We start from the raw sequence: 26,109 nt of genomic DNA, 5'->3' as shown, positions 1-26,109 counted from the left end.
AGCTTTGGAAATAGAGTCACCCCAGTGATACCCGTTATTTAATGTGCTTGCTGTAGTTCATCAACACCTTGTATTGCAAACTATAAAGTGCGTTACACTGTTTTGTTTAAGTTTGTGGTCAGAAGGAGCCCTTAGTGCGTTGAATACACTATTGTGTTTTGTCTCGCATTGGTACAGTGACACGGTTTTTTTTAACCTCGGTAATATTAATAGTTGCGCCCCTGCACAGCTTATTCTTGACACATCTGCAGAGTTCTATCATCAAGGGTTACCTGTTTAATACTACAAGAACCAGATCCTTTCAGTGCCAGTCATATAAATATACCGTATCTACTGAGTCTATCTACCTATTTCTCGATCTGGAGAGAATATCTTTCAGTAAGAAATCACTCAAATGATTTGAGTGTTCTCAAAACTACCCGTTTTGACATGTTCCTGGGAGAACTTGTCTTTACTGAAAAGAAAACTGTATGTAAATCAAAAGAACTGTGTGTGTTACATGCATTCAGATCAGGACTTCACCAACACTGAGCATGCGAGCTGCAACATGTTTTGTTCCATGTATTACCACTGTACACAATTAGAGTTGCGGTCACCAATTCAATACACAACACTTGCCAAATATTTAAAATTATAAACATGCCGAGTTCATTCACCATTCACCAGAATGAGGCAACAAACAAGCAACAAACAAGCAAGTACAGACACAACAAACCTGGTTGTAATGGGGTAGGGCTTGGATTGCACATAGTTACTGGTACACCTGGCGATCGCTGTTGGAAACACCGGTACTTGAGATGAAATGGTTGAAAACCTCTGATTTAGATTAAGCTTTGTGCCACGGTGCAGTCTTTATAATGTTTGTTATTATGCATGATGTTTTGCACTGCATTGTGGTAGCATGGGATTCTCAATCTGTCCCCTATGGCAGCTCGGAGAGACCTTGAGCACTGGTCTGAGGGATTCATTATTCACACAGTTTCTCTGTTTCCTATTGCACAGTGATAGGCAGTTCAGAATAGTCCAAGGTTTACCCCCCCCCCCCCCCCCCCCCCTCTTTCTCTTGTAAAAAGCACAAATACTCTAGTTGTCAAAAGAACATCCTCCCATACAAAATATCCCAGTTCCATATTGAGCACCTCTCCAGAAGTCTCATGAATCTCACAAAACCAGTATAAAAAACACTTTGCAGAAGTAGAAAACTACAAACAGGTGCCGCTTTCAAGCACAGAGTGAGTCTTTTTAGTAAAATATACATGCAAACAGAACTCTTCTGGTTCTCTCTGTTCCAGTGCAAGGCATCTCGACGGGGTCCAGCTATGGTCCAGTGTTCGAGGAGCAGCCCTCCAGTGTTCTCTACCCAGAGGGATCAGCCGAGGAGAAGGTGACACTCTCCTGCAGAGCCAGAGCCAACCCCTCAGCCTCATACAGGTGAGTTATCGTGTCCCGTTATAGAGGCTCCACAGTTTGGTACATGTTGCAGAGTGTTTTTTAACTGCTATTTGTCTAGACTAGAAACCTAATATATACTTACTTTATAAAGGAGGCATGGGGATTCATTGCTACAGTATAGTAGGACTTTGTTTTAATTGGAGAGATTGTCCTGATTATTGCTGCAGGAATCGATTATTCTGAGCTCTCCACAGAAATCAGGTGCTGACAATTAGGTGAGGGGTGATTGGTGTTGACCTGGCTAATTTACCAAGCAGCTGTTTCTACTGTTGTTTCACTTGGAATGGTAAATTTGCCCAGTCCATACCTGTGGAGAGCTTGATCAGAATAATCGAATAATGGGTTTGTGCAGCTCTAGTCTTGATCCAGAGAGATCTTACATGGTCTGCTCCTTGTGGTTAGCTGCTCTTTAGATTAAGCTAGTTGCAAGGTTGGGGATGCGCACACTTGCATGCATATACTGAGTCATAGTTATTGTGCATAGCGTTATACACTATAGTGCAAAAGTGACGTGAGCACCACCTGCAGGTGGAAGATGAACGGCACAGATCTGCGCTTGGACTCAGACCTGAGCTACAGCCTGATGGCAGGTAACCTTGTGATAAACACCCCAATGCGTGCCCGGGACAGTGGCTCCTACCAGTGCTTTGCCACCAACCCCAGCGGCACGGTCATCAGTAGAGAGGCCCTGCTCCGATTCGGCTGTGAGTGTTGCACCCGCTTTCCAGAGAGCCTCTTATCTTTCCAGATTCAGAATCATGGTTTCTAAAGCAGCCATTCTGGATTGCTGGTAAATGTATCATATTTGAGGGTTTCCACTGCTCTTGAGGGATGGCTTGTTTCTTAAAATATGCTCCGTTCAGCATTGGTTTATCAATCTCAATATATGTTGGAGAAAGCTATTGCATACTGAATTAACTGTATACAGTAATTTTGTAAATATAATATAAAATAACTATAACCTGCACCCTTTGTATAACGCAGATGACTGATAAGCCTAGGGTTACATGCCTTGTATAATGTGCATCCAATCAAAGATACCACAGTATACTATGTATAATATTACAACATATAAAATAACCTGCAACATATTGCATGAATGTACTATATTCTGAAAATTAAGGAAGGGATTTATCACTGTGCAGCCTTGTCAAAATGTATTCATACACCCCTTCCCCCTTTTTTACTTTTTAGACCTCCATGAATTTTCTCCAGATGAACGAAGCACTCTGACGGTTAACGAGGGAATGGGATTCACCATACCTTGCAACCCACCCCAACACTATCCGGGTAACCTGTCTGGGTGGACATGTCTAAATACTCAATCAAATATAATGCTACACATATGAAGGAAATAAACTGCTTTGGGATTGTTTCTTAGAAGACTATCTTGTGCCGACTTAGCTGCCTGTCTCTTAGTTTGGTCCTATTTTTTGTAATTAATAAACTTCCTCTCCTCTTTCTCTTTTTCTTCCTCTTGAAGGCCTCTCCTATCGCTGGCTGCAGAAGGAATTCCCGGAGTTTGTGCCAGCTGGGAACGGCCGCTGGTTTGTCTCCCAGGTGACGGGTAACCTATATGTGGCTAGGGCGGATCTTCAGGATGTGGGCAACTACTCCTGCTTTGCCACGAGCCGCATTGACTTCATCACCAAGAGTGTGTTCAGCAAAGCCACGCTGCTCAGAGTCAACAGCGACAGTGAGAACACATTCCCTTATTGTAACATACACCCATCGTCTTTGACTTGAGTTCCAGCTGAGACTGACTTTCGTAAAGCTGCAGCATAACTTCTCATCCCCCTCTGTCTCTCTATCTCTCTCTCTCCAGCCAGCCATAGAAAATACAGCCCCAGCATTAAGGTGCGCTTCCCCTCCGAGACCTATGCCCTGGCTGGGCAGACCGCACAACTCGAGTGCTTCGCCTATGGCAAGTAAGGGCCGCTATTGGTTCATTCTACCACATTGTGATTTGCTGCAGAACCCATAATGTCTACATGGATGGGTGCTGTATATAATATATTTTACACAACAATCACCAGGAATTCAGAACATTGAAATAGGACTGATCTGTTTAGCCAGACCATTCCCTCGCACTCACTCTCTTGCCCAGCCCTATCTCCCCACTTCTCTCTCACATTCCCCTGCTCTCCCTCCCTATCGCCTCTCTTTTTCTCTTACACAAAGAGCCTTCCTCACTGTTGCGAATCTCCCCCAGTCCAGAACCGGAGCTACAGTGGCGGAAGGTGGACGGTTCTCTTCCCACCAAGGCCCTCCCCACAGCCAGGAAACCCATCCTGCAGATCCCCGAGCTGGGCTTCGAGGATGAAGGAGTATACGAGTGCGAGGCCAAGAACACAGAGGGCCAGGTCAGCTACCAGGGCAGGATCACCGTGCAAGGTAACAGGACCTGGGAGGACCCAGGTTCAAAACTACATCCTAATGAATCATACAAAAGACTTGTTATTCAATTCTGTTATTAGATGTTAACTGCTTGATGGGGGTGCAGGGTTACTAACCCACAATCTTCAGGTTTTCTTACCGCACTAGTATTTGAGTTGGTGGAATATTGGTATCCCTGACATTTTCCCTCTCCCCCAAGCCCAACCAGAGTGGTTGCAGGTGATGAGTGACACAGAAGTGGAGATTGCCTCTCAGTTGCGCTGGAGCTGCGCGGCTGCAGGAAAACCTAGACCCTCAATGCGGTGGCTCCGCAACGGGCTGCCCCTGAGTTCACAGGTACGCAGTCAGGTGTGCTGAATACAAACACTGCTGACCATTGTGAAGTCTTCACAATGACATGGGTTAAACATGATATCTGGTGGCAATGAATATAACTGCTATGAAACCACGTATCTGCAAGCAGGTGAATCCATTATCCGTTTATTGCTAATTTTATAACATTCAAATTGTGCTTTTTGATTCAGAACAAAAAGTAGGGGCATACAGAATGCGTATGTGTGGCAAAGTGGTAATTAGTAGAGCAGGTGATGTGCAGGTGGAGTAATTCAACAGGAAAAGACAACAAAGTGCTGGTGAAATGGTTTCTGTTCTATTTGTAATCCAAATGGTCTGATGACCCAACAGTAAATAACAAGAGGACTGGCAGTACACAGCCTGTGTTTTGCACAGGGAATAATTATCGGTTGCAGTCCCATAAACAATAAGAAACAATAGTCCAGTACAAACACACACGAGATACAAACACCGTCACCAGTCCAAAGTGCGTGCTGTAGTGCTCGCTGTGAAGTACAGTTTATCTGTGATGCAACGTGCAGGATTGTCCGGGTTTAGTGCTGGCCGTGGGCAACAGCTTTGGATCGTGTTAGCTGTCTATTCTTAATAAACAAACAAACAATAAGTTTTAGACAGACAGACAAAACAAACAAAACACTCACGGTAATAATCACGGTATCCGTCCATTCGGTTCTTTGCATAACCATCACAAGGAACAGATCACCTCACTACGTCCCCTTTATATACTGTCAACCATGACCCCTTGGTTAACGCATGCACCCGCTCCTCCAATCCACGGGTGCCACACCGTTAACCTTCTGGGTCAATGATTTAGTGTACCGTAGCTCAGTCCCCTTTCTAGATGGCCAACTTCCACCTAACCCTGGGAATGAACTGCTGGGCCATCCAATCCTGGGTACTCTGTTCCCTTTACACAACGCCCTCACAGGTCAGGAAGGAGATCTAACACCAAGAATCATTCGATCTCTGTCACAGTATGCAATAGACTATGCAGGTTGCTGTATCTCAACATTTGTAGTTCATCCCTCTTTGCAATCTTCTCCCAGGATCGTATCGAAGTGAACAATGGAGAGCTGAGGATCTCTGGCCTGACCCTGGGGGATTCTGGGATGTACCAGTGTGTGGCAGAAAACAAGCACGGCACCATCTACGCCAATGCCGAGCTGAGGGTACAAGGTGAGAGGTGAAAGGGTAAAACCTGTAGGAGGGACGTATCTCTAGAGTGATCTCTACTCCCTATCCAGCAAGAGCTTCCATAGAGGCTTATACTCGCTCATTATTTTGCTAGTTCATTTTTCACCCATCTAATCTGTCATTACAATATTAAAACATGTCTCAGAAAGCTTCAAGTAAAAACGTCCGTCCATTACAATTCTTTTTCATTATAAAACTAAAAGCTTCTAAGAGACCTCCCCAACAATATTTCGTCTATTAAGTATTTCACAAAATGGTGATCTATTTTACAAAGCCAGGGATGTAATCTGTTGGATAATTAAAACAAAAACGTTATAATTTACAAATGGTACCCATTATGGATTCTCTATAATCTGACATCCTGTGCTGGCTATCTGATTCACATTCTGTTTTTCCTGTTGTTCTCTCCCCGTTTCTCTGGCCGCAGTCCAGGCTCCTGATTTCCGGTTGAACCCGGTGCGACGGTTGATCCCGGCAGCACGGGGGGGCGAGGTTATGATCAAGTGTCTCCCACGAGCCGCACCCAAACCCGAAGTGTTCTGGAGCAGAGGCACTGAGCTTCTCACCAACAACAGCAGGTAACCCCAGCCCGTTCATTTCATGAGTAGATTCAATCTGAGGATCCACACTATCTACATAACATGGGTTCATCATGTCTGGAACACGTGACTGTGAATGAAGTGAAATGCGATTGCAAATCTGTTCAGTGTGAATCAGGCATAAGTGTGATGCTGCTCAATTTAAGTCATTCAGACAACTCTGGCTTCGGTCAAAGTTTTCAAAGTTCTGCAAATGTGTTTAATTATTACAAGTTCCCGGGCACCTAAGCGAATGAGAGCTAAGAAATGGATTTCATACCTTTAAAAAGCGTGTCCCGGCTCGCAGGGTCACCATCACGGAGGACAGCAGCCTCTGGATTCGGAATATCAGCCGTTCAGATGGGGGGAAGTACACCTGCTTCGCTGAGAACTTTCTGGGGAAAGCCAACAGCACCGGGATCCTCTCAGTCCGAGGTAGGACTGCCCTGCCCCTGTCAACCCAGCCCACTCCATCCCTACTCCCACTGCGAACACAGATACTGTATAATATACACCCTTATTAAAGATTACCATGGTAAAAGCATACAAGGAAAAAGATGGTTTTACTGGGAGTTTAATAAGACACTCCTGAGATTGTTACCTAACACTGTGGCTAATCAAGCTTGTTTTAAAACCTGGGATGGGTGAAATTCATATTCATTCATATTCAGATTCATACGAAATTCATATTCATTCATATGAAATTCAAAAGTCTTATTTCCATCTCTGCAAAAACATCGTAAAGCATAAGCAAGGCCGGTAAAGTTGCAAAACTACTTCCACCACTGGCCGATAAATGGTCTTGTTGTCCCTGTTGACATCTCTCCGTTTACCCCATGCAGATGGCACTAAGATCACTCTGGCCCCCTCCAATGCTGACATCAACCAGGGCGAGAATGTCACACTCCAGTGCCACGCGTCACATGACCCCACCATGGACCTGACCTTCACCTGGGTGCTGAACGGCTTTCCTCTGGACATGGAGAAGGCCGGCGGGCACTATCAGCGCGCCACAACAGTGAGCCATCGCACTCTGCTTTCTTTCATTGCTTTTCTGATGTTATTATGTGTCCAGGTTTATGTGAACAGGATGTGCAAAGGGTGTAATAAATGTAATGTCCAGACCAGGGTTTCGCTTCCAAAAACTGCCCCTGTTTATCTAATTAAAATAACAAAAGAATAAAACTTCTCAAAAAAAAGCAGGTCACCCATATACCAGCAATGGTATAGGGGAAGCACAACATGGCGGATTGCAGTCCCAAACAAAATAAACAAAGCAAATCAAGACAAAGGCTTAGTCATCCACTCAGCGTAAAGCGGCGTACTTGCGTAGCTGCGTCCCTTTTGTACTACCCAACTCCTCCCTGCATTCAGCTTGGCGTCCCGGTGAAACTGCTTGACCCAAAGTTGATCACTGACAGCTACGTGCCCCCACCAAGATTGCCTACTTCCTGTTTCCGCCCAAAGTCGACCCGTCTATGGGGATATGTACTACCAACTTTACACAGCGCCCTTTCTGGTCGGGAGGAAGATTTACAACATTGATCCTTTCTCTCTTTATCGCAGCCTGTTACTGAATTGTATTGAAATGTCTCCCCAGAAAGAAACTATCGGAGACCTGCTTATTCTAAATGCGAAACTGAAGCATTCTGGGAGGTACACATGCACAGCCCAGACCGTGGTGGACAGCGCATCGGCCTCCGCGATGCTAGTTGTAAGAGGTAATGTATAGATTGGGAAGCGCAGTTTAATCGGATAGCACTTTGGCTTAGGTCCTAGTAATGGCATAAGTTGTATTTCTTGCCCTTAAAAAGAGTCTGGTTTTCACTTGGTGTAGGTCCTCCGGGTCCACCAGGGGGGGTAGTCGTGAAAAATATCAAGGAAACGGAGGTGGAGCTGAGATGGAGCCGGGGGTATGATAACCACAGTCCCATTGGAAAGTACACCATCGAGTCCAGAACTGCACTGTCTGCGGACTGGAAGAAAATGCAGACTGGTGAGTCATATTAATCTTTACTTTGTTTTCGAGCTTCATGAGTTCACGTTACCTTATGCACACAGAACAGCTCCTCAAGCTATTCCTGGTCACAGGTCATTGATAGTGAAATACAGCAGCCTCTTAGAGTCTGATAGTGCATCGTTAGTGTAAAACCATCCTATCTGATCGAGGATGAGATAAGGAAGTACCGATTACAGCGCTCTGTCCCGCCCCGCAGACCTGCCGAATATTGAGGGTAATGCAGAGTCTGCCCGTGTCCTCAACCTCCTGCCCTGGATGGATTACGAGTTCCGGGTCATCGCCAGCAACATTCTGGGGAGTGGGGAGCCCAGCAGCCCTTCACACAGGATCCGCACCCGAGAGGCAGGTCCGTACAGCACATTGACCTGTCACCCAAAACTGTGGCCGAAACCTTTATTTATCCAGATGAGTCAATTGAGAACAAATGATCTTTTACAATGACGACCTGACAAGAGGCTCACACCTTTTCCAAAGAGCAATGTGAAAGCAACTGAAAATTCAGTTTTTACTCCTAAATGACATTTATTTTCATGTTACACTGGGCTATTGGACACAAACGATGGGGCTTTTTGAACCCACGGCAAGTTGGAAAATCTAGATCAATATAACTACAAGTAAATTAATTATAGCCTGTGATTGCAGCTGATGTTTAAAGGCCATGATAAAGTGACTTGCCTGTTAAACATATATATTGGGTAGGAAGAACAGTTGTGGTTAGGTTTGGGTACTTTTACAATGGGTTGGGCAGATACCAAGTTTCAGAAGGGTGAGGAGTGAGGTAAGCAAGCTGAAGTGTTTGTGTTGATCTCCACAGCTCCCACTATCGCCCCCTCTGGATTGGGGGGCGGAGGCGGGGACAGGCATGAGCTCATCATCAGCTGGACTGTGAGTGTGTCTGCCAGCTTTACTCATCTATAATATTCCATGTGGAGTCGTTTGCATGCATATCCTGCAATAAAAAAACACATCATAGCAGGTCCATAGCTTCTGCAGCCTGCCACCAAACCAAATGACTGCTTAGGCTGAAGTAACTCAGCAGCACTTAACTGACTGTCAAATTAAAAACAACAGGAAAACAGAGCAAGGAAAGAACAATGCTCTTGTCATATAATACTTATCCCTCGCTAGTATAAAATCCTCAGCCTCAAGAGTTTAGTTGCTCCCTGTGTGATTACCCTTTTTATTGCAGCTTAATTATGGTTTGCAATTTTTTGTTTAATGAAAATTAGAAACACTTTTTTTTTTCTCATCGGTAGCCAATGGCCCGCCAGTACCAGAATGGAGAGGCATTTGGCTACATCCTGGCATTCCGAAAGAAGGCAGACCGGGACTGGCGCCTGGAGAAAGTGGCCAACGTGGAATCTTCCCGCTTTATGTACCGCAATGAGACCACAACCCCGTACTGTCCCTTCGAGGTCAAGATCAAAGGATACAACCGCAAAGGAGAGGGCCCTTTCAGCCAAACTGTCATCATTTATTCTGCAGAGGAAGGTGAGCGCTGAGAGACTGGAGGAGGAGCATGGCCAAGATGCTGTAGAAAAAATAATTTGTATGGGCTCCCGAGGGGCGCATCCAGTAAAAGCGCTTTGCGTGGAGTGCAGGATGTGCCCTATAGTCTGGAGATCACTGGTTCGAGTCCAGGTTATGCTATCGCCAAACGTGGCTGGGAGTTCCCAGGGGGCAGTGCACAATAGGTTGCCCACCGCCTGGGTAGGGAGGATTCAGGTCGCAGGGTAATCTTCGGTTCACCGATCAACAGCGACTCCTGTGGCTGATTGGGCGAATGCGGCTCTGTTGTAGAAGCCACTCTGTGTTGTCCTCCGGCACTATGGGTCTGGTGGCTTCGCTGTAGACCTGCAGCGTGAAAAAAGACAGCTTGGCAGGACACGTTTCGGAGGACATGTGCGTCTGCCGCCGCTTGCCGAGTTGGCACGGGGGGGTTGCAGTGGTGAACCGGGATAAAAAATAATAATTGGGCATTCCAAATTGGAGAGAAAACTGGGGTAAAAATCATTGGCAACGACTAAATTAAAAAAAAAAAGAAAAAACTAATTTCTATATTGCTCAACCTTGTTGAGGGGTTTCCCACCAGACGGTGCCAATGAAATACATAGCAAAATAAGAAATCAATATTTTTTTCAGCTGTCTATCCCCAGCTGTAAAAATAATATGAGCTATAAAAATCAGACCAATGTCAAAATGTCTTTTGGGTCAAGCCATTGAACAATTTTATAACTAAGTCTTTTTTTAGTACTACAAATGTATTGTTTAATGTTTTTATAAAGGCAAAATGCAGATGATGACAAGCCAAAGCACATGGTCTTTAGGAGTACAATTGTCATCATCCTGAGCCTCTTGTTCTTGGGTGATAAATACAGTAAGCAGCACAGCTTGCCAGTTCATACAGTAAATTCACCAGGAACATCCTCACTTTGAATAGCATCATGCTGGATAATATTTCAAGCATCACGCTTGGGGACTGAATTCTGTGATGGAGACTTTAAAGTTAGCACTAAGTTAAAGGGTAAAATTGTGATTTAATTGTGGAAACATGGATGTCTCTAGAGAATCTGGCTCCGGAAGAATCAGAGAATTGTGTGTTAAATATGAATAGAGAATACATGCCAATCTCCCTCCGTTCACCACAGAACCAACAGTGGCCCCCAGAAGAGTGAATGCCAGCAGCTTGTCCGCTTCCGAAATGCTGGTGTCCTGGGACCCAGTCCAGAACCTCTCCATCAACGGCATGCTTCGTGGATATGAGGTGAGGCACACAGTCATGGATTCATTCACTCATCTGTTGTCTGTTTAATGGCATTTATAATTGGTTATCCTGACCTAATGATAGATGACCACCTTATTCAAAACTGACATTCATTAAACTGTGTTAGATGGATGCTTCCTTTTTTTAGGAACAGTAGAACAGATTCCTGAACACCAAGCTGCCATTATTTGGCCTCATTGGTCACTATAGCTGTAAGTGTACCATGTTTCCTATCTGTGCTTTTCTTTATAATGCTCGGATGTTTTTTTAAAGTTGAACCAGGGCAACTTCTTGTACTCCATAGAGTTCATGTAAACAGTTTTTAAAAAATTTAATTAAAAAAACGGTGATGAAAGGGGATTTATGAAGTTAAAGCTTTGTGAATGGTTTGAGTTAAAAAGTAACCAGTTATCAATTCTATTGGCAAGATGTTTGGTTTTGTTTGTCTGTAGTTATGACCCATAATGTTTTATAGGAGTAATTTATTTGTTTGTTTGTTAACTTTTATTACCACTGGAACTGCACACAAATATACTCATTAAATTACAACCAGTGTGAAATTTGGCAGGTCAGTTCTTGTTTTCAAAGCCTGAAAAAATAAATAAATAAATAAATAAATAAATAAAACCGAGCCTACAGGATATCAAGTTTCAACCTACTGAAATGTGTTCTGTTTTTGTTGATGGTGACCCTCACTAACCTGAGCGGTTTTGTGTGAGATCATTCTCTTCGCCAGGCGGACGTAGAAAGAAAATAGGGACCCTCGCTCCTATCAGGCACTGTCTGTGTCTTAGCATTTGGTTACATGTTCTCGCAGTTAATGGTGGTTTTGGTATCTGTTTGGATCATGGTGTATTTGAGTGGGATAAGCTATTGAGCAAAAAACAGTGAGTGTCTGTTAAAAAAATAACATTAGCTAACAAGCAGAGTGGGAGTTAAAAACTCCTTGAGGGAATTTCCAAAGACAGATTCAGTACAGTAATGAAAATAATTATGGAAACCCACTCATTAGGAGATCCTTTATAACTGGTTATTGATAAATCCTCACACCTACCTACCTACCTATCTACCAACCGGTACCTTTCTCACTTGTTTCACTATGTTACACTCCTCCGCTCCAAACCCTCCTACACAACCCACACCAAACATTTATTCCTTTGTTCTTTAGTTCAACCTGTTCAATAAAACTGCAGTTCATTTAAACAATTTAACAAGCCCTAAACCAATTCAACTGTTAACTCCACCTGTGGCTTTGCCCAGGGAGCTCCAAATACACATTTCATAGTGTGCAGGGCCTCTGCCCTGTCACACTTCCTCCCCCTGCTCTGCCACAATACATGCATGCATACATGGTGTACATTTTCTAAAAAGTGTTCAAATGACAGTTCATAATAATTATATATTACAATGCTGGCATCAGGGGTCGGTCACGTCAGCAGCAAGGCTGAGAGTGTGAGATCAAATACTGTAGAATCGTGTCCCTGATCAATACCTGCAGGTAAAATGAAGCGTGACCAATTCTGAACTGTTCCAAGTAAAGAAGTCCCCCCTCCCACCACCACTTTGCTGCATGACAGCTACAGTGCAGAGTACAATGCTACATGGCAAGAGTGATTGAAGCAAAGAGGGAACGAAGGAGGCACAGCAGATAGCAGCACAGTGTAAAGTGCAGCTAGAGCCCCACTGGACTCGGCTGCTGTTGCAGAAGAAACTCCAGCTGTTTAGTGCAGCTCATATTACCAAAGGTCGGGTCGGCTTTACATTCCTGTATGAAAGAAGCCAAAGCCAGTCGTGTGCTATGACAGCAAATTCATCAAAGGATGAAAAAGCAATATTATTAGCGATGCACAAGGATTAGTAGTATGGCATTGCAGAGGGATAATAGGATGGGATTGTAGATTTGCAAAAATGTTACAATGAGCCATTTTCAAGCACAGTAACACACTTGAAGGCACGGGTTGTACTTACTTGTTTTAAATATAAAAAACTGGCCAGAACACAGATATTTATATTAAGTTAGTATTTCAGCGGTATAACTGAAGCCATTGATGCAAACATATTGGTGTAGCATTTTTTTTTTTTTTTACATTTTGAACGGTAGACATAGCAAGTGTCACCAGACCACTCCAAAGTATATTTATACTACCAAAATCCTGTGAACTCATATTCTTGGTTTCAAATACAGGGATGGGAATAAGACTCCCACTGCAAGCAAGAGTCTCATTAACATCCTTGAAATATGTGAGACATGTATCAGTGCAGCTAGGGTGCATTTATTTTTCTTTTTGGTTACTGCGGTATTATAGATCCGTTACTGGAGGAAGAATGATAATGAGGCAGCTGCAGACCGAGTGAGGACGGCCGGGCTGGAGACCTCAGCACGAGTCTCAGGCTTGAGGCCTAGCACCTTGTACCACGTGGCGGTGCTGGCCTACAACAGTGCAGGGACTGGGCCCCCCAGTCCCACCACCACCACTGCCACCAAGAAACCACGTAAGACAACCTTAGGTTGAGGGTTAGGGTTAGGGTAGTGCTAGGGTTAGTGTTAGGATTAGGGTTGGGTTAGGATAAGGGTTATTGCTAGGGTTAGGGTGAGGGTGAAGGTGAGGTTAGGGTTATGGTTAGTTAGTGTCATGGTAACGGTGAGGGTGAGAATGAGGATGAGGGTGAAGGAGAGGTTAGGGTTAGGGATAGGATTAATTAGTGTCAGGGTGAGGGTGAGGGTGAGGGTGATGGTTAGGGTAAGGGTTAAGATTATGGTTGGAACTGGAGTTGGGGTTGGGGCTTGGTTTGTATTTTGGTTTGGTTGATGTTAGGGTGGAGGATGGAATCAAGTGCGTAGTTATACAAAACAAGGTAAATACAAACACTCCACAGCAATGTTTTATTTCCCACCTTGCTCTGTGTGTGCACAGCTCCCAGCCAGGAGCCTGGCAATGTTTCGTGGAGGTCTGATGGATCGTGGGTAACGGTGGTCTGGGATCCTGTCAAGGCACTGAAGAATGAGTCAGCCGTGATGGGATACAAGGTGTGTGAAAAACACTGCTTTCAGTATTTTCAAGAGAGCTTCCAAAATCAATAATACAGTAGAACTTTGGCCAATTTTGACCCAGAGAAAAGAAAACAAATCTGTTTCTAAGCTGTGATGAATAAAGCTGAGTTTAAGTTTCATCATCACCATTCAGAGGGTAATTGCACTGATGGTGTCTATGATAGGAAGACTCATAGGCCATTTACAAGAGTCGGAATCTGATAATGGTAATCAAACTAAGAGACATTGTGTGCTGTCTGTCTGTTTCTCATTCCAGATAACAAGGCGTCTCTCTCAGCTAAATTGTTCCCCTTCTTATCTGGGATGGGCTGGGTGCATTGGCTTCTGATAGCACCAGTCTGTGCCATGCTGCAGGACAGAATGTGACACTGAGAAATGACAATACCTTGCAATACAACGCATATATTTACAAAATGCAGTGCGCTGCCTAAAGGTGAAACTGTAATGTATTGAGTCTACCTGTAGCTTCACTACTATGTTTAATTACCAGATCTGCTCCCTAGTCCATACATTACAGTCAGAAATGGAGAGGTTACCATACAGTTACCATAGAGTGCAAGTCAAAAAATACAATAATAATAATAATAATAATAATAATAATAATAATAATAATAATAATAATAATAATAATAATAATAAAAAAAATAGCAGACACCACATTCTCATGTTCAAAGCTTTCAAGGTTAAAAATATTCTATACTGTGATATCAGGGGGACTATAACCCTGAATGACATCGATTCCTGAAACCGTAACTGACAGCAATCTCAGTCAAGCGCACAATAGCAATAGCAAAGTATCAGACATTTCTGAGACTTGCCCCTTTGGTCTTTCAATTGATTCATTCTGCAAAACTTCGAACTAAAAGTGCCTTTGAGGCTTTGAAGAGAAGGGGCATGCAGGGCAGATATATTGTTGATTAGCGATTAGTGCTACAAATCCACAGAAAACCCCTGCGAGGTTTCTTTGTTTTTTGGCTGCCAGGACCACGGACAGCAATGTGAAGTATTCCACAGAGGCAGGACCACGGACAGCTCAGTGGAAACTTCTAGACTGCAGCAGAACAGCCACACCTGTCTCTAGTTGTAATCAGAGCCAAACTGCAGACAGGTGATACTAATCAGTTGCTCTATTTAACCGCACCCTGGATTTCTTTCTTTGTCTTTTTGACCCTGGCAGGTGAAGGAGTAGGTGGTGTTTAGAGAGAGAGAGAGAGAGAGAGAGAGAGAGAGAGAGAGAGAGAGAGAGAGAGAGAGAGAGAGAGAGAGAGAGAGAGAGAGAGAGAGAGAGAGAGAGAGAGAGAGAGAGAGAGAGAGAGAGAGAGAGAGAGAGAGAACGTGGAGAAGGAGGTTTTACAGAGATAATTACAACAAGGATTGAACACTCAACGACTAACTAGGACTGGACTGGAGACTCGAATGGCACTTGGACCCATCTTCTTTATGAAAACGACCCTCGGTAACAAACCCCAGCTTGAAAAAACAACGCTTGATGGACCTCCCACTGGCAGCGGATTATTTACTTTGGTTGTTTTGATTTTTATTTATCAAGAATGCTGTGAAAGCCTGAAAATAATAAACAGGTTTTAAAACCTTTACTTGGACTTGTGTTGTGTGGCTTTATGTGTAAACCCTGCCTTACAAAGAACCCGCCCCAGAAAACATTACTTTGGTGGAGAATGCAGGCAAGGCAGTGAGGTTACACACAGACGCACAAAAAAAATATATATATAATATATATATATATATATATATATATATATATATATATATATATATATATATATATATCCCTTTTTGGTAGTTTTTGGTTGTTTTAAGGGCAGACAACTATGGAAGATCTGTTGAGGCAATTAGTCACTTCCAATAACATGCAACAAGAAGCAAATCGGCAGCAAGTGGAAACCAATCGCTTGTTGTTGGAGGAACAAAGGAAATGCCAACTACAGATGAATATGGACATGCAAAAATTAACTGCTGAAATCACTGCAGTGAAAATTGCTCATCAGACTGCTGGTCTACCTATCGTGGCTACTCTGTATCTGCAGAAAATGACGCCGGAAGAAGACATTGAGGCTTTCCTAAAGACATTTGAGTGCACTGCATGACGACAGATTAGGCCAAAGATAAAGTGGGCGGGAATACTGGCTCCATTTCTTTGTGGGGAAGCACAAAAAGCATGGTCTGATCTGGAGGCAACAGAAGCTAATGACTATGACAAATTGAAGAAGGAAATATTAGCACGGTTGGGAATCACTGTCAGTTTGAGGGCACAGCAATTCCATACTTGGACATATCAACCCGAGAAGGCACCCAGTTCACAGATGTTTGACCTTGTCCACCTAGCAAAAAAATGGCTGGAGCCCGCAACCCTCAGTACTGGTGCTATAGTGGAAAGAATAGTGATTGACCACTTCATTCAAGGCTTACCTTACGAGCTAAAGAAGGTTGGCAGCCAGGGTAGTCCCACCACAGCGGACGGAGTGGTGGACCTCGTTGAGAGATGTCGAGCAACTGACGAACTGCTCAAACCCAGCCTTCTGGACAGAACCACCCATGAAAAGAGAGGCCTCAAAGAAGGAGGAAGGAAAACATCCCAACTTCAGCCACCCCGGGTTTGGAAAGAAAGAAACCAAAGGGCAGATGAGGAACATACGCGCCAGGACCCTGTTTCCCCACCTGAAGCAAAGATGAGGAATAGGCGGTTTGTCGACACACACCCGAGAGTGCTACAACTGTGGCGAAACAGGACACATCGCATGGAACTGTCCCAAGAAGGCGGAATCTATGCAGGTCGACATTTCCAATATACACCACTGCCATGTCATTTCTGCCCATGTCCAAGCCCACCGCCACCCACCGCACCTCAGTCGGGTACAAGGGAAAGAAGTAGATGCTCTTCTTGACTCCGGGAGCATGGTCTCCCTCATCATGTCTTCGCTAATAACCCAGCCGCAGATGACTGCAGCACCAACCATGGACATCATTTGTATACATGGGGACACCAAATCTTATCCAGCTGCAGATGTAGAGGTTAACACCACCAGAGGGCGGTTCAGAGGTAACCTAGGATTGATTGAAACCCTACCATATCCTGTGATACTGGGCCGCGACTGTCCATATTTTTAAAGAATTATGGAAAGGACTACAGGACAAAGGAGATGGCTGGGCCAGTAATAGGGCATGCCAAGTACCATTTACATTTTCCAGTGAAAAGAAAATGAAGACGCTACCAAAGAACTCCCTGTCCTATGAAAGGAAAATTAACAAATTGGTACTTACCTGCCCGACTCCCTTATCCAACACACTTGTTCTCCTGGGGGAGGAAGGGGAAGAAGACGATGAAGAGACAGGAAACCCAGTCGGGATAAATGGTCCAGAAATGGTGGAAGAGGAGGAGCCAGAAGAGCAGGGTGAGGATGCTGGAAATTCTTATGCCAATGAGATTTTTCCTCCTGCGTTAACACAGTATAGGGGAAAGTTTGGTACTGCTCAGCTGGAAGACCCCACACTACAGAACGCAAGACAGAATGTCAAGGTAATAGACGGTATACCTATAGATCCTGCTAATGCACTCACTTTTCCTCATTTTTCCATAAGAAATAATCTCTTGTACCAGGTCACAAAGTCCAATGACGTCACAGTGGAGCAGCTGTTGGTTCCAACCCCATTTCGGCGAACAGTGCTGAACCTGGCCCATAGCCATTTGTTGGGGGGACATTTACGAAGAGAGAAAACACAAGAACGGGTGTTACAATGTTTCTTCTGGCTGAGAGTGTATGCGGATGTGGTAAGATATTGCCAGGGGTGTCCTGACTGTCAAAGAACCTCACCACTTCCTGTTTTACAAAATCCCTTAATGCCATTGCCAGTGATAGACACGCCATTCAATAGAATTGCTATGGATTTAATTGGACCATTACCACGGTCTGCGAAAGGCTTTCAATATATACTTGTTGTGGTAGATTATGATACCAGTATCCCGAGGCCATTCCCCTGCGTAGTGCCAACACCAAGAGCATCGCTAGAGAGCTGCTGCACATGTTCTCCCGGGTAGGTTTACCCAAAGAAATCCTGACAGACCAAGGCACGATGTTCATGTCTAAGGTAATGAAAGATTTATGTAAATTGCTTCAAATCAAACAACTGCGCCCTCCTGTATATCACCCCCAGACTGACGGCCTAGTCGAGAGGTTAAATAGAACCCTGAAATCTATGCTCAGACGGACTATGGAGCGGGATGGGCGAAATTGGGATCAGCTGCTGCCATTTTTGATGTTTGCCATAAGAGAGGTACCCCAGGCATCCACTGGTTTCTCACCATTTGAGCTATTGTTTTCCCACAGGCCCAGGGGATTGTTAGATGTGACTAAGGAGAACTTGGAGCAACAGCCCAGCCCCCACAACACTGTCATAGAACATATAGAAGAAATGAGAGAATGAATAAACAGTGTAATGCCCATTGTGAAGAAACATTTACAGCAGGCCCAGGAAGCCCAGAGTCGAGTATATAATCGTCCCGCTCAAACCCGAGAGTTCAACCCAGGGGATCTGGTAATGGTGTTAGTACCTACGACGGAATGTAAATTCCTGGCCACATGGCGGGGACCCTATGAGGTGTTGCAGAAAATGGGACCCGTGAACTACCTCATCTGTCAGCCAGGAAGACGAAAGCCAGAGCAGGTGTATCATGTTAACCTGTTAAAGTGGGTAAGTCAAGAAGCACTGTGGTGTAAAGAAAACATACAGAAGTCAGTGTTTTCAGCCACTTCCTCTACTTCAGAGAACCTGCTGGAAGAAATTTCCATTGGAGATATATCGCCTTCCCAGACCCAGGAGCTGCATGAGTTGGTTATGAAAAATAAAGATGTGTTTTCTTCCTTACCAGGACACACCCATCGAATCCAACATGACATCATCACGCCTCCAGGGATACGGGTCCATCAAAAACCTTATCGGGTGCCAGAGGTGAAGATAGTGGCAATTAAAGAAGTGAGGAAGATGTTGGAACTGGGAATCATTGAAGAATCACACAGTGCATGGTCCAGCCCGATAGTCCTGGTGTCAAAACCAGATGGATCAGTACGATTCTGTAATGACTTCCATAAGTTGAATGCAATTTCTGAATTTGATGCTTATCCCATGCCGAGAATAGATGAGATGATAGAAAGACTGGGAGATGCACGATTCATTAGTACACTTGACCTAACCAAGGGGTATTGGCAGGTTCATCTGACCCCCCAGCAGCTCGTGAGAAGACTGCGTTCTCTACTCCAGACGGCCTGTTCCAATATGTGCAACTGCCCTTTGGACTTTGCAAGTTTGTATTGATGACAGATCATGCTCCCCTTACCTGGATGAAGAAAAATAAGGACACTAACACCCGGATCACCCGTTGGTTCCTCAGCCTTCAGCCCTTCCATTATCGGATCGTCCACCGTTCTGGTTCTAAACATGGTAATGCTGATGCCATGTCTCGTATGCGTGCCATGTTTTCCTCGACCGCTCTGACCACAGGGTCAACGCTGGGGGGGGGAAGGTATACAGAGGTTTCAGGGGTTGTGTTATGGATGGACGTTATGCGCCTGCGAGGTTTCTTTGTTTTTTGGCTGCCAGGACCACGGACAGCAATGTGAAGTATTCCACAGAGGCAGGACCACGGACAGCTCAGTGGAAACTTCTAGACTGCAGCAGAACAGCCACACCTGTCTCCAGTTTTAATCAGAGCCAAACTGCAGACAGGTGATACTAATCAGTTGCTCTATTTAACCGCACCCTGGATTTCTTTCTTTGTCTTTTTGACCCTGGCAGGTGAAGGAGTAGGTGGTGTTTAGAGAGAGAGAGAGAGAGAGAGAGAGAGAGAGAACGTGGAGAAGGAGGTTTTACAGAGATAATTACAACAAGGATTGAACACTCAACGACAAACTAGGACTGGACTGGAGAATTCGAACGGCACTTGGACCCACCTTCTTTATGAAAACGACCCTCGGTAACAAACCCCAGCTTGAAAAAACAACGGTTGAAGGACCTCCCACTGGCAGCGGATTATTTACTTTGGTTGTTTTGATTTTTATTTATCAAGAATGCTGTCAAAGCCTGAAAATAATAAACAGGTTTTAAACCTTTACTTGGACTTGTGTTGTGTGGCTTTATGTGTAAACCTCGCCTTACAAAGAACCCGCCCCAGAAAACGCTACAATATTATTTGCTAAAAGTAATGCAATCACACAAGGACGAATTCTGATGGTACTCAGTGCCAGTGTTGTGTCAAATAGTGTCATCAGAATGCCTAGAATTATTTTTTCCTCCATCTTTGCCAGAAACCTTTTGAATCAGTATATGAAAATGGAAGCACTTGGTTTTAGAAAACATTTACATTTTATTGAGGGTAAACACCCTAATAATTGTTGCAAAAAATCAACAAAGAAGTTTAAAATATGCTAACAAGTTCTCTTTGGAAGATAGCAAAGCATAGTATTGAAAACTCTTACAGAACCCACCAGATTATAATCTACAGATTAGTCTTCAATTATTCTTTACCCACCAGATTATAATCTGCAGATTAGTCGGCCAATTTTTCTTTTAACAGTTTGTCACCTTAATGAAATGTTATGCTTGCCATGTTTCATAAATAGAGAATCGATAATACTTATTAGAATAGTCATATTCAGTATCTGCTCATAAACTATACCAACGAGCGTGGTGCATTCCCCTAACTCCTCCCTACTCTGGTACTCTGTGTACCCACACTCATCTTCTCTTGCTATAATACGACAGGAGTATTTCTTAATGCTCCTCATCACTGTCCCTCATCTTGCAGGAAATTGGCATTTGCTATACAATATATCGCAGCCCTTTTTCGTTCTGGTGTGACTGCTCCATAACGATGTATGGTTATCGTTTCAGGTGTGATGGTGGCTTTTCTCATTGTTTATCCCTTACTTAACAGCTTCCCATTTGATAGTGTTTTTACAATGAAACAATAGCCCCTCTAGGGATTGGTAGAAATTCATGGGCTCTATTGTGAAGCATGTGGTACACGAGATGCTGTATATCTTCCCCAATTCAATACACATTTCTGATACTAACTGATGTTCCTACTGGCTACACTAGTCAAGCTGCTGCAGAATGCTATGTGTGCTTGGCTCGCCCAGGGACCTTTCTCAAGGTCTCAATCATGCTGCCTTACAAGCGTAATATATGCTATTCCTAAAACTGATAAGATCCGATCTTATCTCAAAACCTATGTTTTACTGTGTTCTTTGTAGTAAAAAGAAAGTTTTTATTTTGACAAACAGTGTCTGTGCTGTGGGTGTGATTCAGGTATACAAATTTGGAGATAAGATTTCATAGATCTCACAAAAAGGCCAATATAGTGATTCATGATGTCCAACAATTTAGTGTATTTCAATAAACAGCAGTTCAATGTAAATTCAAATGCGCCTTTTTCCACTTCTGAAACGCATTCTTTGCCTTAAAAAAATAAGCAAATCACGCATTGCTCCTGGTCACATAGCTGTTCGATTCAGATCAATTGAGTGGACACCTGTATTACAGGAATAACCCCCAGCCAGAATATACAGCTTGCACTAATTGCATTACTGCATGATGTAGCTCACAAAAGTGTGGGCTGTACTGTTAAAGTAGCATTTCCATTCATATATGGGAATACACTACATGCTGTAAGTATCTCGGAAATGTACTATATTGGATTTTACATTTAAGAAACCATTTTTTTCTGTCTCACACTAACTGTTTAATCCCACCAGAGTGTTGGACTGCACTGTAATGCATGTGTGCCGCTCTCTTGCTCCAGATCCTGTACAAGCAGGAGGGTCAGGCAGTGCTGAAGGTCCTGGATAAGGGGAAGACCTCCATCCAGCTGCCCCTACCCCGAGACAACGGCTATGCTGTGCTGGAGATCCGAGTCTGGGGGGAAGGGGGTGACGGAGCCCCAAAAGAGGTCATAGTCTCCCGGGACTCAGGTGAGGGAGGAAGAGAGGGAGAGGGCAGGTATGAGGGAAAGGGGAGGTGATCCCAAAAACATCTCTGAGATCTCATTAGTAACAGAACCTTTATCAAATTTTGTCAAAGTTGACCATTTCCAATGCATTTACCAAGCCTGACCATGGTTTTGTATCATATTTTTCCAGCGGTGCTTGGCTTTACTACACTTCATTTCGCTGTGCTTTTGCATTGTAATTGCAAAGTGGTTGTCTAGTTATAGTACAACTCCGGGTATAACTACCAGATCAAAGTTTGTAGGTGTTGTGGTGTTTCAGATTCATAGTGTAGCTGCTCACTGTGCAGTTTCAATCACACTGCATGTCAAGTGCTGCCTGCTAATTTAACACAGGATATTTTCTTTGCTGCAGGCACCGGCATGATGGTTCAGAACTCAGCAACAGAGCACACCCCTCTGCACATCGTCTTCATCACCCCCTTAGTAATGCTCGCTCTCATTGGATTATTGGAGCACTGACTCCAGCCTGAATGAAACTCCTTGGTTGGACACACTTTTCTGACTTTTTATAACAGGAAGAAAAAATAAAGGATGCTTTTTTTGTTGTTGTTTTTTTTTTCCTTTCTTTTAGAAGATTTCATAGTACTCTGAAGGCTGTTTTTGAGGCACCTAATGACTTATCAGGGTCTTCAGAAAGACTGACAAATGTGATTTAAACAATCATTTTGATAGAAATCTGCATTATGGATTATTAACTTGAATAGTTTTTAGAAAGTAACTATACCTTCACATAGAGCAACAAGGCATAGCTGTGAGCACGCTCACAGCGTCATGTGAAAAAGAGCGCAGCACAGTCTGCAAACCAGGGGCCTACCCAGCAGTTTGTAACACTATCGAGATGCATGTAAAGGTTTTTCCTATGACATGCAATAAGCTATATTCTGAAAGCACATCTTGGCAACCTTTAAGATTGCTCTGCTTTGTAAGATACAGTGCATAAAAGCAGTTCTTTGGGACTGCCAGTGTGCTTCATGAAAGCAGCTGATGAGTTGGTAAAATTCGTCAAATGAGACCCGACCTTTGCCATGTGTAAATGTTCCTGAATTCCCATGATCCTGAATTCCCATGATCCTGAATTCTCATTACCTCACAGCTCATTGGCTAAAAGCTTAAAATCTTGTTTTTTGCACTGTTTCCTTTTTTAAAAACCTGTAAATATAATTGTATATTGAATGACTGAATGTGAGAGCTATATAGGTCTAGACAGTAAAATAATTCATGCACTTCACAATTTGAAGCTGTTTCCTTGTACAAATCTCAACACAGTTGGGTACACCCCAGCTGGGGAGAAAGCATCTATGTTTTCAAAGCATATTGAGAGTTGTAGTCTTCTTCAAGGTCAACATTCATTTTATAAGCAGTCATGTTATGATTAACAGTAAGCGTCCATTTCTACTGATACATTTTCTAAGCTCGATCAATTTAATCTCTCAAGGCTGTTTTATTAACTTTATTACAAATGGATCAAAACTGATTACATATACTGAGCATCAAAAGAAACTTATCACTTATATTTGAGCATCAGAAGTAACGTATCACTTATATTTGCGCATCAAAAGAAATGTATCACTTATATTTGGATAAAATTCATTAGATGTGATCAAAAAATGACAAACTCTGTTTTAGAGCAGCTGCAGTGACTTTTTATTGTGCTTATTAACAATTGAAGATGAAGATGACATCACGAAGATGCTGCAGAATGATATGTCGATCTTGGGCAGGTGTTGTGACTCTTGGTTGTGGCCTGTCACTGACAGTGTGTCTGGTTATACCGTCTCGCCAGGTTTGAAATTGCTGGCTGTGAGCACCCAAGAGGGCGAGCCACAGTGCGCTGCCCTAGTCCAGCCTCCAGCATGTCGATTGCACGAAGGTGCTGCTCTCTTGACAGATTGTGGCATATTGTTTTTTTCTGTGATTTTATTGTTTTTAATCAAGCTTGCAATTCAGCAGCTGAAATCACTCCATATCCAGTGTCCGATCAACTGTCTCAGTAATTAGGTGATTAATTGCTTATGCTTCAGTCATAGTCACTCAAGCGTGTCATGGTCAAGGATGAATGATCGAGTTATTAAAAAGAAAAACATTTTGTCAATGTCCATCATTTATATACCTTTTTTTTTTAAATAAATGTGTTATAATAGTGATAAGTTTCTTTTTATGCTTGGTTTACATTCTGTTTACTAAAAACTACAGCTCCAGTCTCTTTGATAGATCTCTTTTAGCATAGATCAGTAATGGTACACATAGGGCATAAATCATGCAGGTGGTAAATGGGATGGGATCAGTACACCTCCCCACACACAAGTTTTCAAAGTGGACACAGCTCCATTAGTCCCTTCCATTCCTCTGTTAACTTTTAACAATTTCACCCATTGCTTTTAAAGTGAAGCTGTGGATGAAAAAACTACATCCAATGAACAAATCTGTAGGTGCAATAAGTAAATGCTTCAACACTGGGATTGCAAAAAAAAAACATTGACATTGGCACCTTCCCTGCTTGGTCTCCCTATTTTAACAATAAAGGCTTTTTACAAAGCTTTTATTAATGTAAACCTGTTAATGTTGCAAAACAGGTACCACAAGGGATTCTTACATTACCTTCTGTTGGTGAACCCTTCCAGAGCCAAGCATTTAAAATGCCTTTGCGTGGAGAACAGACCCCAGATCTTCCTATCTGAAAGCGTTTTTTTCTATAGATTTACGCCCTTAATCAAGCCACTTTCTTTAGTATTCCTAAATTCAGCAACGATGAGAAAACCGAAGCAGGGAGAGGATAAACAAAAAGGTATTTTTGAGCACCAGGGTGTTTACGTACAGTGTGTGGCATTTTACATTGTATGCCTGTCTGTAAGAGCCCTTTGAAATCTCCTGAACACCGCAATTCTTCTTCTTGGAGAACTGAGCTCTTTTTATAGGTATCGTACTGCATGTGATATTTATTAAAAATGACGTTGGGTTGATTTTGATGCTACTTCACTGTACGGATTCCTGGTCACAGATAACAGGTCACAGGGCTGTTAGTGTTCTGGTTAGCAAAATAAAGTTTCCCTAATTAAAAAAAAAAAAAACAGTCCTTAGAAAAAAATTCCTGAAACCAGTCCTTAAAGTGTATGTGTGTGTGTGTGTGTGTGTGTGTGTGTGTGTGTGTATATATATATATATATATATATATATATATATATATATATATATATATATATATATATATATATATATATATATATATATATATATATAAATGAAACCGGGCTTTCTGTGGAATGTAAAAACACATAGGAACACCACCTTACTGCACCATGCTTCTGTGGAATCTGTTAGCATGTGGAACTAACATTCAAGTAGCTTCAAATCCCCTAATGAAACAGTGAAGGTATACTGTATATCAACTACATTTTTGTAGAATTGCATTTGTTACCTGTATCACATCCTAATTGGTCTGTTCTGTACGATTTTCTATTGCTGTTTCTGCTCATATCACTGTTTATTTATCAGAAGCCCTTTTTGTTGGAATAATTAGTAAGCAATGAGCATTGAGGAGTCTTTGCAGAAGCAATACTGGCTGGTGTAATTGGTCATCGTGGCAAATAATGATCTAAGCAGAAGGCGCAATAGAGAATCATGCAGGACACAAATAGCATTACACCAGACTTAGAAGAAAGATTAGGGAAACTTAACTGACACAAAGCATTTCTTTCAGGCTCTGAGATTGGCCACCCACTAATAAGCATAGTAATTGTCTCTTAATTTGCTATGGTCACTGTTATTAACAAACCTCATGCAGTTAGCTTGTATCTCAGTTATACAGTGTAGTTTTAGATCATGTGATGAAACATCAAAAGGCAACAGTTTCATTGCAGCTGTGTTTGTGTTGTTTGTACGCGGGGGGTGGGGAGAGAACGGGGTCTTTTGGGGTAGGAGGGTCTATGATGGACAATCATGAAACCGAGCAGCGAGCTCCCCCAGGGTACAAAATATCTAGTGCACTGGGAACCAAAAGGGTAGTTTGTAATGTAATCGAAATGTCACAAAGGGAAAATAAAAAATAAAAAGGCACCTATAAATAAGCTATTCGATAAACGAGTGAGAATTGTCGTAAAAACAATACTGTCTTGTCTTATCTCCCCCATTAGATTACAATGTCATGGAACTTTTCAGGTCCGCAACTTAACGAGCCAACTGCACCAGGTATTCAGAGATATAAAGCTTTATTAGTTTGAGTAAACGAGAACAGCTCAACACATCAGTGTTAGGAAGCCCGAGCAGTGTTCTGCCATACAG

General features: G+C 43.0%; 1 protein-coding gene across 3 annotated transcripts in view; it reads left to right on the top strand.

Annotated features, from left to right (window-relative positions):
• Window positions 1-23,375, top strand: part of LOC121300348 (contactin-2-like) — a 46,162-nt gene extending 22,787 nt beyond the window's left edge. The window contains exons 3-23 of one of the 3 annotated variants that reach the window (XR_005947516.1): window positions 1,293-1,431; window positions 1,981-2,156; window positions 2,647-2,742; window positions 2,936-3,148; window positions 3,278-3,380; window positions 3,665-3,846; window positions 4,049-4,185; window positions 5,250-5,379; window positions 5,825-5,975; window positions 6,283-6,410; window positions 6,818-6,993; window positions 7,576-7,696; window positions 7,813-7,971; window positions 8,192-8,341; window positions 8,810-8,880; window positions 9,252-9,486; window positions 10,644-10,759; window positions 13,066-13,252; window positions 13,675-13,787; window positions 14,068-14,244; window positions 21,625-21,706. Coding sequence is in view for 2 of the 3 variants with exons in the window: in XM_041228909.1 (XP_041084843.1) it covers window positions 1,293-1,431; window positions 1,981-2,156; window positions 2,647-2,742; window positions 2,936-3,148; window positions 3,278-3,380; window positions 3,665-3,846; window positions 4,049-4,185; window positions 5,250-5,379; window positions 5,825-5,975; window positions 6,283-6,410; window positions 6,818-6,993; window positions 7,576-7,696; window positions 7,813-7,971; window positions 8,192-8,341; window positions 8,810-8,880; window positions 9,252-9,486; window positions 10,644-10,759; window positions 13,066-13,252; window positions 13,675-13,787; window positions 21,625-21,793; window positions 22,184-22,290 (3,059 nt within the window). In the remaining variant the exon portion in view is untranslated. Of the gene's footprint in view, window positions 1-1,292; window positions 1,432-1,980; window positions 2,157-2,646; window positions 2,743-2,935; window positions 3,149-3,277; window positions 3,381-3,664; window positions 3,847-4,048; window positions 4,186-5,249; window positions 5,380-5,824; window positions 5,976-6,282; window positions 6,411-6,817; window positions 6,994-7,575; window positions 7,697-7,812; window positions 7,972-8,191; window positions 8,342-8,809; window positions 8,881-9,251; window positions 9,487-10,643; window positions 10,760-13,065; window positions 13,253-13,674; window positions 13,788-14,067; window positions 14,245-21,624; window positions 21,794-22,183 lie in introns of those variants that run through there. The other 2 variants (XM_041228910.1, XM_041228909.1) reach the window with 2 other exon arrangements.
• The last annotated feature ends 2,734 nt before the right edge of the window (window positions 23,376-26,109 follow it).

Source organism: Polyodon spathula, chromosome 25, assembly GCF_017654505.1.
Source record: "Polyodon spathula isolate WHYD16114869_AA chromosome 25, ASM1765450v1, whole genome shotgun sequence".
Lineage (NCBI taxonomy): Eukaryota > Metazoa > Chordata > Actinopteri > Acipenseriformes > Polyodontidae > Polyodon > Polyodon spathula.
Note: the sequence above shows the minus strand (reverse complement) of the source record. Positions and strands in the feature narration are given on the sequence as shown.